This window comes from Mobula hypostoma, chromosome 3, assembly GCF_963921235.1.
Source record: "Mobula hypostoma chromosome 3, sMobHyp1.1, whole genome shotgun sequence".
Classification (NCBI taxonomy): Eukaryota; Metazoa; Chordata; class Chondrichthyes; order Myliobatiformes; family Myliobatidae; genus Mobula; species Mobula hypostoma.
This window is the reverse complement of record NC_086099.1, coordinates 104,062,452-104,075,682: the sequence shown is the minus strand read 5'-3', so window position 1 is coordinate 104,075,682 and position 13,231 is coordinate 104,062,452. Positions and strand designations below refer to the sequence as shown.

Genomic DNA, 13,231 nt, shown 5'->3' with positions numbered 1-13,231 from the left:
TGGTAGGAAGTCTTCTGGGGTCGTCTGTTATAATTGCGGGAAAGTCGGACACTTTGCGTCCAGGTGCTTTGCCCCAAAGAAGGAGACGGGAAAAGGAAAAACGGCGATTTTGACTGGCTGTATCGAGCTGGTAAACGAACCGATAGGGAAGGACAGGTCTGCCAAAGTTCAGGAAGGGTGCGAGAAGTTTATCTCGGCCGGATTGGTGTCAGTGAAGGAGGGGTTAAAGCCAGTTCCAGTGCGGATCTGGAGAGACACGGGAGCGTGTCAGTCACTAATACTGAAGAGTGCATTCGAGTTTAGCTCAGAGACCCAGACTTGGGAGGTCAAGGTCAAAGGTATTGGAGAAGGGACAGAGACAGTCCCTTTGCACCAGGTACACTTACAAAGCAACCTGGTCTCTGGACTAGTCACGATCGGGGTAAGATCCGAATTACCGATGAAAGGCGTAGAAGTCTTGCTCGGTAATGACGTCGCTGGGGGAATCGTGTTCCCAGTCGTGAGATTGACAGGTCAGCCTGCCAGCATTGAGACCCCGCCCATGAACTCACAGGTTCATCACGGGACCCCGGTAGTAAATTTAGCTGAGACGTTTCTGCCAGCCTTGTACAAGAAGGGGGTAGAAAGTGAAAAGAAGGAGTGTAGTGAGACAAGAAGTAGTGAGGGAGCTGGGACAGACGTAGCAGTAGCCAGGAAAGAATTTGTGCAGACGCAGGAGCAAGACGAGGGGCTGATGGTTTTGGCAGAGACAGCTCTCTCTGACACATACTTAACAAGGGAACTAGTAGGCTATTGTGTGGAGGAGGAAGTGCTAAGGAAGCAAGGGAGACCAAGTACCGTACCCGCAGATGAGGAATGGGGGGTGGTGCAAAAGAGTTATGGGGATGAGATTTTTAACCTAGCCCACAAGGTACCCCCCGGTGGACATTTTGCGGTACTGGAGGGAACAGTTGGTGGAATCATGAAAGAGGTTTACTGGCTGCACCGGAGGAAGGATGTTATTGATTATGGCCGACGCGAACTGAGACGGTCACAGGCTTTTGATATGCTAACAAACCTCGTCGGAGTTAGCGCGGAAATCAATGAAGCCAGGATCCCCCCGATAAGACAAAAAAACCATTTTGAAAAGATGAGTATGGTATCGACCAGATGGGAGAAGGCTATTGTTTTGGCCAGGTCTGCTGATAAGGTCTCTCCCTTAATCCCCGAACAAAGCGACTCTTTAGGAGAAGTAATTAAATGACTCGCACACGTGTGTTTGATTGTCCCGAAGCGATGCAAAGAACTGGGACGTTGGGTGGTGTCTGCATAGTGAACAACATCCATATAGAATGAGTAATTCAGTGACTAAAGGGCTGACGAACACAGAGGTGTGTATTGGCAATGTAATACGGCGGTCTGAAGCCAGCTTGATAGTGAACCTTGAAAAAAATGAATTCGGCCACACGAGGGTCACTTATCTAGGAATTGTGGTGACACAGGGGCAGCTGGCGGCGATGCAAGCCACAGTGCAGGCTATCGCTGACCTCCCAACCCCGACAGACAAGAGGGCCCTCAGAAGGCTCTTGGAGATGATGGGGTTGCGGCTACTACCCCTCCCTCTCCTACTAAGCCCTTGCGAGAGAAAACTAAGTCGGAATGGGACGACCCTTGCTATTGTGGTCCGGGAAAAACCAAATGAGAGGTTACATTGATCGCAATTTATCAGTGTTTTTGGCCACTATGAAGTTTGCTAAGTTGGAGCCTGGTCTAAGGGATTATTAATAACACATATAAAAGGAACAGAAAATGTGATGGCTGACTGTCTGTCAGGTGTTGACAACTTCAAACTCGCTGTATTAGCCAAATAGTTGATAAAGATGTATATTTGTGTGTGTATCAAATAATGTATTCATCTTTGTCATTTTTACCCTCTGGTAAAAATCCTTAAAGGGGGGAAAGTTTGACAAGAGTACACATAGATTAAGATGTTAGCTGTCCTGTGCTGGCACCAGTGGGATTCAGCAGTTGGTCTGCCACCTGTCTTCAGGAGAGAGAGAGATAAGGAAAACAATGGAGCAGCATTTGGAGATGTGTAATGAAGGGACGGGAGAGAGAGTAGCAGAAGGAGAGAGCTGTCAAGAGCGGCTCACCCTTTGAACCCCGAACTGTTTGAAGTGATGGACAGGCGATACCCCAGCAGGGGGATAAAAAGGGAAAGGTTCGCTAAGGCGACACACACACGACTCCCGAGGTAACAAGACCCTGGAAGCGGTGCGTCTCTCACAAGTTGGTGGGAAGTACCAGGACATAAACGCACAGGGTGGAAAGGCACGATCAGCGGGAACCTGGTGTGTGTCCACCCTGGCCAGGGTGCCAGGTTCAGCGCAGGGAAACGATCGTATCTGGAAACGGAGGGGTCACGGTCGGTGACCTCAGATGACATCATGAAGGACTCTCCCGAAAGCTGACTGCGAAGGTCTGTCTGGAAGCTGTGTTGAATATTCATTCGTTTTGCTCTCTCTCTCCTTCCCCCCACTGTCCATCGCCACGGCAGCGATTACTGCGAACTGAACTGAACTAAATTGAACTGAACTTTGCGTCATTTTGAAACTGGTCATTTACCGCTAGACAACGATAGAGCTTGATTTATCCTGTTATCTTAATTCTGTGTGCATGTGTGTTTATCATTGCTGAACTGTTGCATTTATTATCTGTTTGATTAGAGTACTGTGTTGCTTGTTTCTTCAATAAAACTTTCTTAGTTCTAGTAATCCAGACTCCAACTGAGTGATCCATTTCTGCTGGTTTGGCAACCCAGTTACGGGGTACGTAGCAATGGTATCCGGAGTGGGAACCTGAAAGAATAATTTTCTGAATGAAGTCGAACATTTAGAAACTCTAACCATAGGAAACCATAGAAACCATAGAAACTACAGCACAGAAACAGGCCTTTTGGCCCTTCTTCGCTGTGCCAAACCATTTTCTGCCTAGTCCCACTAACCTGCACACGGAACATATCCCTGCATACACCTCCCATCCATGTATCTGTCCAATTTATTCTTAAATGTTAATAAAGAGCCCGCATTTACCACCTCGTCTGGCAGCTCATTCCATACTCCCACCACTCTCTGCATGAAGAAGCACCCACTAATGTTCCCTTTAAACTTTTCCCCCCTCACCCTTAACCCATGTCACCTGGTTTTTTTCTCCCCTTGCCTCAGTGGAAAAAGCCTGCTTGCATTCACTCTATCTATACCCATCATAATTTTATATACCTCTGTCAAATCTCCCCTCATTCTTCTACGCTCCAGGGAATAAAATCCTAACCTATTTAACCTTTCTCTGTAACTGAGTTTCTCAAGTCCTGGCAACATCCTTGCAAACCTTCTCTGCACTCTTTCAACCTTATTTATATCCTTCCTGTAATATGGTGACCAAAACAGAACACAATACTCCAGATTCAGCCTCACCAATGCCTTATACAACCTCATCATAACATTCCAGCTCTTATACTCAATACTTTGATTAATAAAGGCCAATGTACCAAAAGCTCTCTTTACGACCCTATCTACTTGTGACGCCACTTTTAGGGAATTTTGTATCTGTATTCCCAGATCCTTCTGTTCTACTGCACTCCTCAGTGCCTTACCATTAACCCTGTATGTTCTACCTCGGTTTGAACTTCCAACGTGCAATACCTCACACTTGTCTGTATTAAACCCCATCTGCCATTTTTCAGCCCATTTTTCCAGCTGGTCCAAGTCCCTCTGCAGGCTCTGAAAACCTTCCTCACTGTCTACTACACCTCCAATCTTTGTATCATCAGCAAATTTGCTGATCCAATTTACCACATTATCATCCAGATCATTGATATAGATGGCAAATAACAATGGACCCAGCACTGATCCCTGTGGCACACCACTAGTCACAGGCCTCCACTCAGAGAAGCAATTCTCTACCACCACTCTTTGGCTTCTTCCATTGAGCCAACGTCTAATCCAATTTACCACCTCTCCATGTATACTTAGTGACTGAATTTTCCTAACTAACCTCCCATGTGGGACCTTGTCAAAGGCCTCACTGAAATCTATGTAGACAATATCCACTGCCTTCCCTTCCTCCACTTTGCTGGTAACCTCCTCGAAAACCTCCAATACATTGGTCAAACATGATCTACCACGCACAAAGCCATGTTGACTCTCCCTAATAAGTCCCTGTCTATCCAAATGCTTGTAGATTCTGTCTCTTAGTATTCCCTCCAATAACCTACCTACTACCGACGTTAAACTCACCGGCCTATAACTTCCCGGATTACTTTTCAATCCTTTTTCAAACAACGGAACAACATGAGCCACTCTCCAATCCTCCGGCACCTCACCCGTAGACAGCAACATTTTAAATATTTCTGCCAGGGCCCCCGCAATTTCAACACTAGTCTCCTTCAAGGTCCGAGGGAACACTCTGTCAGGTCCCGGGGATTTATCCACTTTAATTTTCCTCAAGACAGCAAGCACCTCCTCCTTTTCAATCTGTACAGTTTCCATGATCTCACTACTTGTTTCCCTCAATTCCATAGACTTCATGCCAGTTTCCTTAGTAAGTACAGACGCAAAAAACCTATTTAAGATCTCCCCCATTTCCTTTGGTTCTGCACATAGCCGACCACTCTGATCTTCAAGAGGACCAACTTTATCCCTTACAATCCTTTTGCTCTTAATATACCTGCAAAAGCTCTTTGGATATTCCTTCACTTTGACTGCCAAGGCAACCTAGCGACTGAATTTTCCTAACTAACCTCTCATGTGGGACCTTGTCAAAGGCCTTACTGAAATCCATGTAGACAATATCCACTGCCTTCCCTTCATCCACTTTCCTGATAACCTCCTCGAAAACCTCCAATACATTGGTCAAACATGACCTACCACGCACAAAGCCATGTTGACTCTCCCTAATAACTCCCTGTCTCTTAATATACTTGTAAAAGCTCTTTGGATTATCCTTCACTTTGACTGCCAAGGCAACCACATGTCTTCTTTTAGCCCTCCTGATTTCTTTCTTAAGTATTTTCTTGCACTTCTTATACTCCTCAAGAACCTGATTTACTCCCTGTTTCCTATACATTTCATACAACTCCCTCTTCTTCTTTATCAGAGTTGCAATATCCCTTGAGAACCAAGGTTCCTTATTCCTATTCAATTTGCCTTTAATCCTGACAGGAACATACAAACTCTGCACTCTCAAAATTTCCCCTTTGAAGGCTTCCCACCTACCAATCACATCTTTGCCAGAGAACAACCTGTCCCAATCCACGCTTTTTAGATCCTTTCTCATTTCTTCAAATTTGGCCTTCTTCCAGTTCAGAACTTCAACCCTAGGACCAGATCTATCCTTGTCCATGATCAAATTGAATCTTATGGTGTTATGATCACTAGAACCAAAGTGCTCCCCTACACAGACTTCCGTCACTTGTCCTAACTCGTTTCCTAACAGGAGATCCAATATTGCATCCCCTCTAGTTGGTCCCTCAATATATTGATTTAGAAAACTTTCCTGAACACATTTTACAAACTCTAAACCATCTAGACCCCGAACAGTATGGGAGTATGGGAGTTTGCACTTAACATCGCAAATCCTATCACACCTGACACAGACCGGGACCTGTCAGTGTGTCAGTGAAATCTGACGGACTGAGGATGGATATGTACTGTCTCTTTTTTACAGTATGTGCGGTTAAGCAAAGTCAGGATCAGAATTTAATCTGCTTTGGCCACCAATGCTGAGAAAATCAATTCACTTTTATATTCCTCACATAGTTCAGTTTAAATCTACTTGGAGACTGATTACACTGGGTCCACCTCTGCAACCTGGGCAAAGTAGCTAGGTGGTATTGAAAGAGCTGCATCAAAACATAACTTTGGAAATTATTGGATGCAACAGCCAAAGAAAGGGAAGCAGTTTCTGACATTGAATATATTGCTAGTGTTGTACAGGAATCTCGTGGTTATCAAGTGCAGGTTTTCTGGAAAAAAAAACACGTGCCCCTGTGTTGAATTTTAGACGTGCTGATTAATTTGTTGATTTTCATGAACTACTGTTATGGGTGAATTTAATATATTAACAATTCATTTTACCAGTGCAGTAGAAGTTGGCTCCTGGCCTTGTACCTCCCGTGGAACTCATTATCTTTGTTAATGGAGAACGGTAAAAAATATTATACACACTTAAAACAGATTGCTTCTGTTTACTCCAACGTGCTTGTAACATGGCTGATCTGAGAATAGTCTTTTTGTTTGTTGTGATATATTTCAAATGATAAGCAAACAGGAGCAAGTGTAGACTTCAATGTATAGAACATCATGAAGCATAAAACAAGCTGATTTCCTGGAAATCACGTGGCCTCACAAACACTGGCTGCAATCTGTGCTGCAGTTCTGAATTTCACTGATGTTTGTACTTTCCCCAGGGGAAGGAGTCAACACGGCTCCAGGCTCCACAATTCACAAATCTGGGAACTAAAACTTGAACCAGCTCCAGAAAGCCCTGAAGCTGATGTTTCGTCACTCTCGGACAACGAGCACAATGAACAGTTGTTGCTGCAGCAAATATTCCAGCAAAAGCCTTATTACAGCACATAATAACCTGGTCAGATCTTGCAATATTGTCCAACTTATCCCACACCATTCTCTACACAAATATTTTTGCTCGCATATAAACCCACTATCTATACATAATATATCCTATCACTTGTATGTGGGACTGGTAGTGACATTGGAGAAGTGTTAAATAAATTCCAGAGAATAATTGAGTATAATTCTTGAGGTTTAAACGTTTAATTGAGTAAGCTTATTCAATGGTAGGATATATCATGTTTCAGAGATCAGGCTCTATTCTATATTCACATCTGCACAAAACTGCCTGACTTGCTGAGTTCCTCCAGTATTTTGTGTCTGCTTTTGAGAATATTGTAATGTAGTTGTCATCAGGTATAGAATGACTTAAGGACTAGACATTATTCTATACAGCAAAGACTGCATATCCTGAAGGTATAAGTAAACACATCCTCAATTCTTCAGACAAAGTGTGGATTGTATCAAATGTTGGAAATATCTATGTATTTTCCAAACCTGCAACATTAAAGAGCTGGGAGACATGCTGCAACATGAAGATTTTGAATGGGAGAGCAATTTCCCGGAAATCGCAGGTATAAACTCCATCTTGTAGTGAGCATGCTGTCCTGAACTGCAGACCTTCCAAACCTGTGCGAATAAGGCCCAGAACTGGAATTTGAAAGCTCGAAAGCAAACAATTGGTTCATTTGCACCATTAACTTTGCTAAAAGTGAATTATTCATTTCTTCCTGAAAATAAACAAATCAATCTTCAAATTAGTCCAACAGAATCAACAGCTATATTGATAGATAATCCTATTACAGCTCTGAAGCACACACATGCTGAAATGTAAAGCTACAGAAGTGAAAGTAGATCTGAGCTGGGAGCAGGAAATCCCCTGCTTCAGGACGTCAGTGTTTGGCAGAGTTCCCTGCATGAGATTATGCAAATTGGAGAAGAGTGTCCCAATAAATAGAAGCTCACTGAATGGTTTCAGCGTGTCTTGATTCAGCAGAGAACAGCTGCATTGAACAGAAGATCCGTCTGCTGTACAAAGTGGAAGATGGACAGAACAGCCACTGTGACCATCGTCATCCTCCTTCTGTGTGCCATTGCTGCACAGGGTATGTTGAGATATCTGAACTGGAGTTTTAATCAAGTGATGTATATATTTTGTGGTTCTTGTATTGTTTACAATGTAGAAAGGAATGAAAGTGAGAAATATTTAAATATCTGTAACTGTAAATTGCATCAGCATCAGATGTATATAAGATTAATTCATGCAGCTTTCCTGCAACATTTGATAGTGAGATGTGCAAGCTCCTGTCTGGTGATGCTTTGATGAAGCAAAAACACTGGTGGAGTATCAGCAAGTTTTACAGGTTTTGTTCTCCTTGAAGCAACAATGAAATCTGAGTGAATATAATCTTTCCTCAGGTGTTCCGATCCCAGGAGCACAAGGACGGTGCCATTGCATTCAGACCAGCTTTGATATTATTCATCCGACGTCCATCAGGAGCTTGAAATACATTCCCAGTGGATCCCACTGCAAGAGAGCAGAGATAATGTGAGTAAAGCAGCCAGATTATCAACTTTAACTTCATTCCTTTACTGATGTTTATTTCATAAACTGTGCACCTCAAGAGAAGACATACTGTTTCTGTGAATTAAATTTTGAATGATACTGTCTTTTCGCAGTGTCACCCTGAAAAATGAGACGAAAGTGTGTGTGAATCCTGATGCCAGGTGGTTGCAGGCTCTCATAACAGCCATGAAAGGTCAGTGTTTGGTGCTTGTCAAAATTTTACTCTTAAGCTGCTAAGTAACGTAGATGTAAAGAATTGTTTTTGCTGTGTGACTCTGGCCCTTCATAGTGGAGGGAGCTGTCTGCTCCTCACTGTCATTCCTGCCGTAACCTGGAATGACAGCAAACTCATTCGCCATGCTTGCTGTCAGAGCTGAGCCTCTCACATTATTAATGTTCCTTGGAACTGTGGTAGGGACCAGGAAGTAGAGATTGGGTCACCATAAAGCTATTAATTGCAGAACTGATGTCTGAAACTGTTTATCACACCTTTTAATTCCAGCTGAGATTAATGAATGAAGAATGATTTATCGTCTATCCAGTGATGTTTAGAATAAAATATTAAATAATGATTTTTACCATTGTTTGCAGCCATAGAATAGGGGCAGTTGGGTGAATAAATTATTGGGGTGCCAGTTGCACAGAATGTTTTGTCCTGGATGGTCTCCAGCATCTTGGTGTTGGAGCTACAGACGGTGTTTACTCTCTAGAAGAGGGGTTCCCTGCATGGGGGTCTATGGATCCCTTGCTTAATGATGGTGTTCACTCTCTAGAACAGGGGTTCACAACACGAAGTCCATAGCACAATAAAAGGTGGGAAGTCCTGCTCTAGATTTTTTCCTTGTAAAGAGATGATAGGATGATAAATGGGTGCCAGGAAGTGATTCAACACAGATCAATGCAGTAGATAATGAACTGTTGATGCCAGGGAAGTCAGCAATGGTACATCACATGCCTGCATGGTGTAACTTTGTGAGAAATTAGAAATGAACTTGAACACAGTACGATGCAGTTTGGTTTATACCTTTTGCAATATCAATGAGGTACGAGCAAGTTTCCAAGGCATCTTTTTGTGGAAAGTCAGTTTGAAAACTCATTTAACGCTGTTGCTTGAGATACTACATACTGAAAATCTGTGGATAATGATACAAATTATTCAATAATTTTACAGGTGGGAAACAACACAAATCAAAAAACTGAAGCAGCGAAATGAGCGAATGAATTCCATCTCCAGATTATCCGATGGGGAAAGATGGAAGCTCAGCCCTGGGTGTTGACTCTGTGATATCACCATCCAGTGTCTCCTCTTCATTGTCTTCAGAGAGTGATCTTGCTCTTCCTCCCTGTCACAGGACATTTTTTTTACCTGGACACACGACCTGTTTGCATTTGAGGACACCATCTGATGTTTGTGTTACATTTTGTGAAAATCATAGGGTTCTTGTGCAATTTCTGGTAATTAAAGTAGATTCTGGACATGTGACCTTGTGAAAAAGTGTAAATGAGACTGGAGTCATGTGCTAAAATATAATATTAGCTATCGGGTTAGGAGATGATGGTGGTATTAAACTAAGATGGTGGATGAATCTCCATGACTACAGAGTTTAAATGATCTCAGTCCGCAAGAAAAGCCAGTGATGGGTGGTGGACTGTGCTCTCTGCCATCCCTGAAATTAAAGCAGGTGGATCCATGGGATTGTTTACAACAATTCCCACTCCTACCTTCCCCTTTCCTGCTTAAATTCTTTCGGAAATGGTGATATACTGATGGCAGTACATCGGACCAAAAGTGTTCTAATTTGAATAAAACATTCTTCTATAGAAATAACAGTAAAAATGTCTGAAATCACCTTGTGCCTTTTTACTGCAAGTTTTTGACAGTTGATATTTTCATGGAAATACGGTGTTTTTTTGTGAAGCATCAGATTTTAGAATCTATCTAGAATCTGTTGAAGTAAACTCTCCACTGATGTAATTTTTCTCTAAAATATCTACATTTTAGAAGATAGTGCTGCTAATACTCTGATAATCACTGGATGAAATAGAAGTTTTAAGTAAGAATAAACTTTAAATGTGGATGGAAATATTTTGTCGTGAGGGAACTTTTACTGACTGGATTCAGTTTATTATCCATCAAAGCTGGATTTTTGTTATATGTGAATGAATTTGTTGAGCATTCCTTAAATGTATTTAAGAAATTAAAATAAATTGTATTTCTAAAAAAGAATTCGTTGTCAGTTGTTCTGAATCTTCAGTATATGGTCCTGTGTTTCTTCATTTAATAAATGAACTAATTAAAGAATGAAGAGCAGTGGGTCCTCAGCCAAATCTGCACAATGGCTGTGGGGAATTTTAGCGGGTTTCAAAAATTTCAGCTTAAATTTAATGTTTTGTATTCGGAGAATTAAGATAATGGGTGATACTTTCAAGGGATAATTATCATAAGCACAATGTACAATGTATATAGTGCTATATAGCTGAGCTCAAGTTTGCCTCATGACTCTTTAAATATTTGCATACAACGCCTGAAATGCCGGTAAATTGAAATCGCTGAACTCATCTTGGTTAAAACACACTGAGATAGTTGTGACATTTAGTCAACTGCACAGATGAAGGGCACAGATTAGTACAATGTCACGGAATTGTTGAATCGTTGAGACAGAAGATTCTTTGTCAGGGCAACTGACATACCTGTCATTGTAACTTAACACAGACAAACTGGATCTGCAGTGCAATTAACATCAGACCAGAAACTGAAATTTTGGGCTTGAAGAATTATAAAGCAGCCAGGAGGAGATTAAGACTAGATTTTGGAGAGCCAGAAAAGGACATGAGAAGACCTTGGTGAGTAAGATTAAGGAAAACATCCGTTCATTCTACATGTACTGTATGTGAAGAACCAGAGGATGATTAGCTTGAGTTATGAGCGTCAGAGATAAAAGTGGAAACATACTTTTATTTGAAGGATCAGGGGAGGTCCTCAATGAGTACTTTGTTTCACTATTCACCAACGGGAGGGAGCTTCACAAATGTGAGGTTATCATTGAACAGGCTGCGACATGTCAACATTAAGAAAGAGGATGTGTAGAACTCTTGAGAAACATTCGGATAGGTAATTCCCTGTGACTGAACGAGGTTTACCCCGGGTACTGAGAGAGCAAGAGAAGAGATTGCTGCACCTTTAGTGATGATCTTTGCATTCTTACTGTTCACAATAGTAGTACCAGAAGATTGGAGGTGGACAAATATTATTTCTTTGTTCAAGTAAGGTAATTTGGATAAACCTTGGAATGATAGATCTGTGAATCTTATGCCATTGGTGGGAAAATGATTGGAGAGAAGTCATTGAGACAGGATTTACATTTGGAGAAGCATAGACTTGATCAGGGATAGTCAGTGTGAGTTTTCAAAGGACTGATCATGTCCCACAAGGCTGATTGAATTCTGGAAGGAAATGACCAAACAATTTGATTAAGACAGAGCAATGGATGTGGTGTATATGGCTTTTAGTAAGGTATTTGAGAAGGCTCGCAATAGCATGCTCACTTGGAAAGTCAGGAGGCATGGGATGCACGGAGAACTGCCCTCATGGATACAGAATTGGCTTGCCCACAGAAGGCAGAGGGTGGTAGTAGATGGAGCATATTCTGCCTGCAGGTTGGTATCCAGAGGTGTTTCACAGTGATCTGTTATGAGAGCCTTGTTTTTTGTGATATTTATAAATGACTTGATGAGTAAGTAGTTGGACAGCTTAGTAGTTTTCTAGGTGTTGCAAGAGTTGGTGATGTTGTGGATAGTGTGGTAGATTGTCGTAGGTTATAATGGGAAACTGAAGGATGTATTAGTGGGAGATGGAGTTTAATCTGGAAAAGTGTGAAGTGATACACTTTGTGAGTTTAAACTTGAAGGCCAGGTACAGGGTTAATGGCAGAATTCGTAGCAGTGTGGAGGAACAAAGAGATTGTGGGGTCCATGTATGTATATCTTCAAAAATGATGTGCAGATTGGTGAAGTGTTTGAGAACGCCATGATGTTTTGCCTTTCAGAAGTTGAATAACAGAGTTGAAGAGTTACAAGATAATTTTGCATTTCTGGACAACTCTGATTAGACCATACTTAAAATATTGTGCTCATTTCTGATTGCCTCATTGTAGTGAGGACGGGGAAGCTTCAGAGAGGTTGCAGAGGAGATGGGCTGGATCAGACATCATGTATTATGAGGAAAGGTTGAGCAAGCTTGGATTTTCCTCTTTGGAAGTAGGAGGGCGAGAGTTGACTTTACAGCAGTGTAAACAAAGGTGAGAGACATTAACAGAGTGAACATTCAGTGTCCTTTTCCTAGGAAGTAAATGATGTATATGAGAGGACTAAATTTTAAGGTGATTAGAGTAAAGTATAGGTGCAGGTCAGAGCTACGTTTTTTGTACAGAGATAGATGGCTGCATGAAACGAGGTGCCGGGGTGGTGTTGAAGGCAGATATATTAAAGATGTTAATGATAGGCACGTGGATGGAAGAAAAATGGAAGACAATGTGTGAGGAAAGCATTGGAGAGATTTTGGAGGAAGTTAAAATGTCGACACAACATCATGAGCAAAATGGCTTGTATTGTGGTGTACTGTTATATGTTCATGGTTCTATGTGAGAAAACTGAAGTTGGCATCAAGAATAGCTCAAGTGTCAGGATGGACCATTAAATGTTACATTTCTTCTTGCTAATTCACAGGTTATCACTAATTGTTAATCCCAACTGTCCCTTAAACTCAATGCCTCATTAACAGGAGGGTGGATAACGGGAAAGCGAATTAAACCCATGTGTGTGTGTGCGTGCGTGTGTGTGTGTGTGTGTGTGTGTGTATGCGTGTGTGTGTGTGTGTGTGTGTGTGTGTGTCTGTGTGTGTGTGTGTGTGTGTGTGTGTGTGTGTGTGTGTGTGTGTGTGTGTGTGTGTGTGTGTGTGTGTGTGTGTGTGCCCACGTGTGGAAACATACTTGATCATATTGTGTTTGAACATCTTCCCTCTTACGTGTGAGCATTAATTCCAGTTTTGAAGAACTCA

General features: G+C 42.0%; 1 protein-coding gene across 1 annotated transcript; it reads left to right on the top strand.

The window, feature by feature from the left end:
- Positions 1-7,606: 7,606 nt before the first annotated feature.
- On the top strand, positions 7,607-10,332 carry LOC134343496 (interleukin-8-like). Its single transcript, XM_063042216.1, has 4 exons — positions 7,607-7,714; positions 8,028-8,157; positions 8,289-8,368; positions 9,347-10,332. Exons 1-4 carry the CDS (start codon positions 7,654-7,656, stop codon positions 9,373-9,375), a joined length of 300 nt encoding a protein of 99 aa, XP_062898286.1. The 5' UTR covers positions 7,607-7,653; the 3' UTR covers positions 9,376-10,332.
- The last annotated feature ends 2,899 nt before the right edge of the window (positions 10,333-13,231 follow it).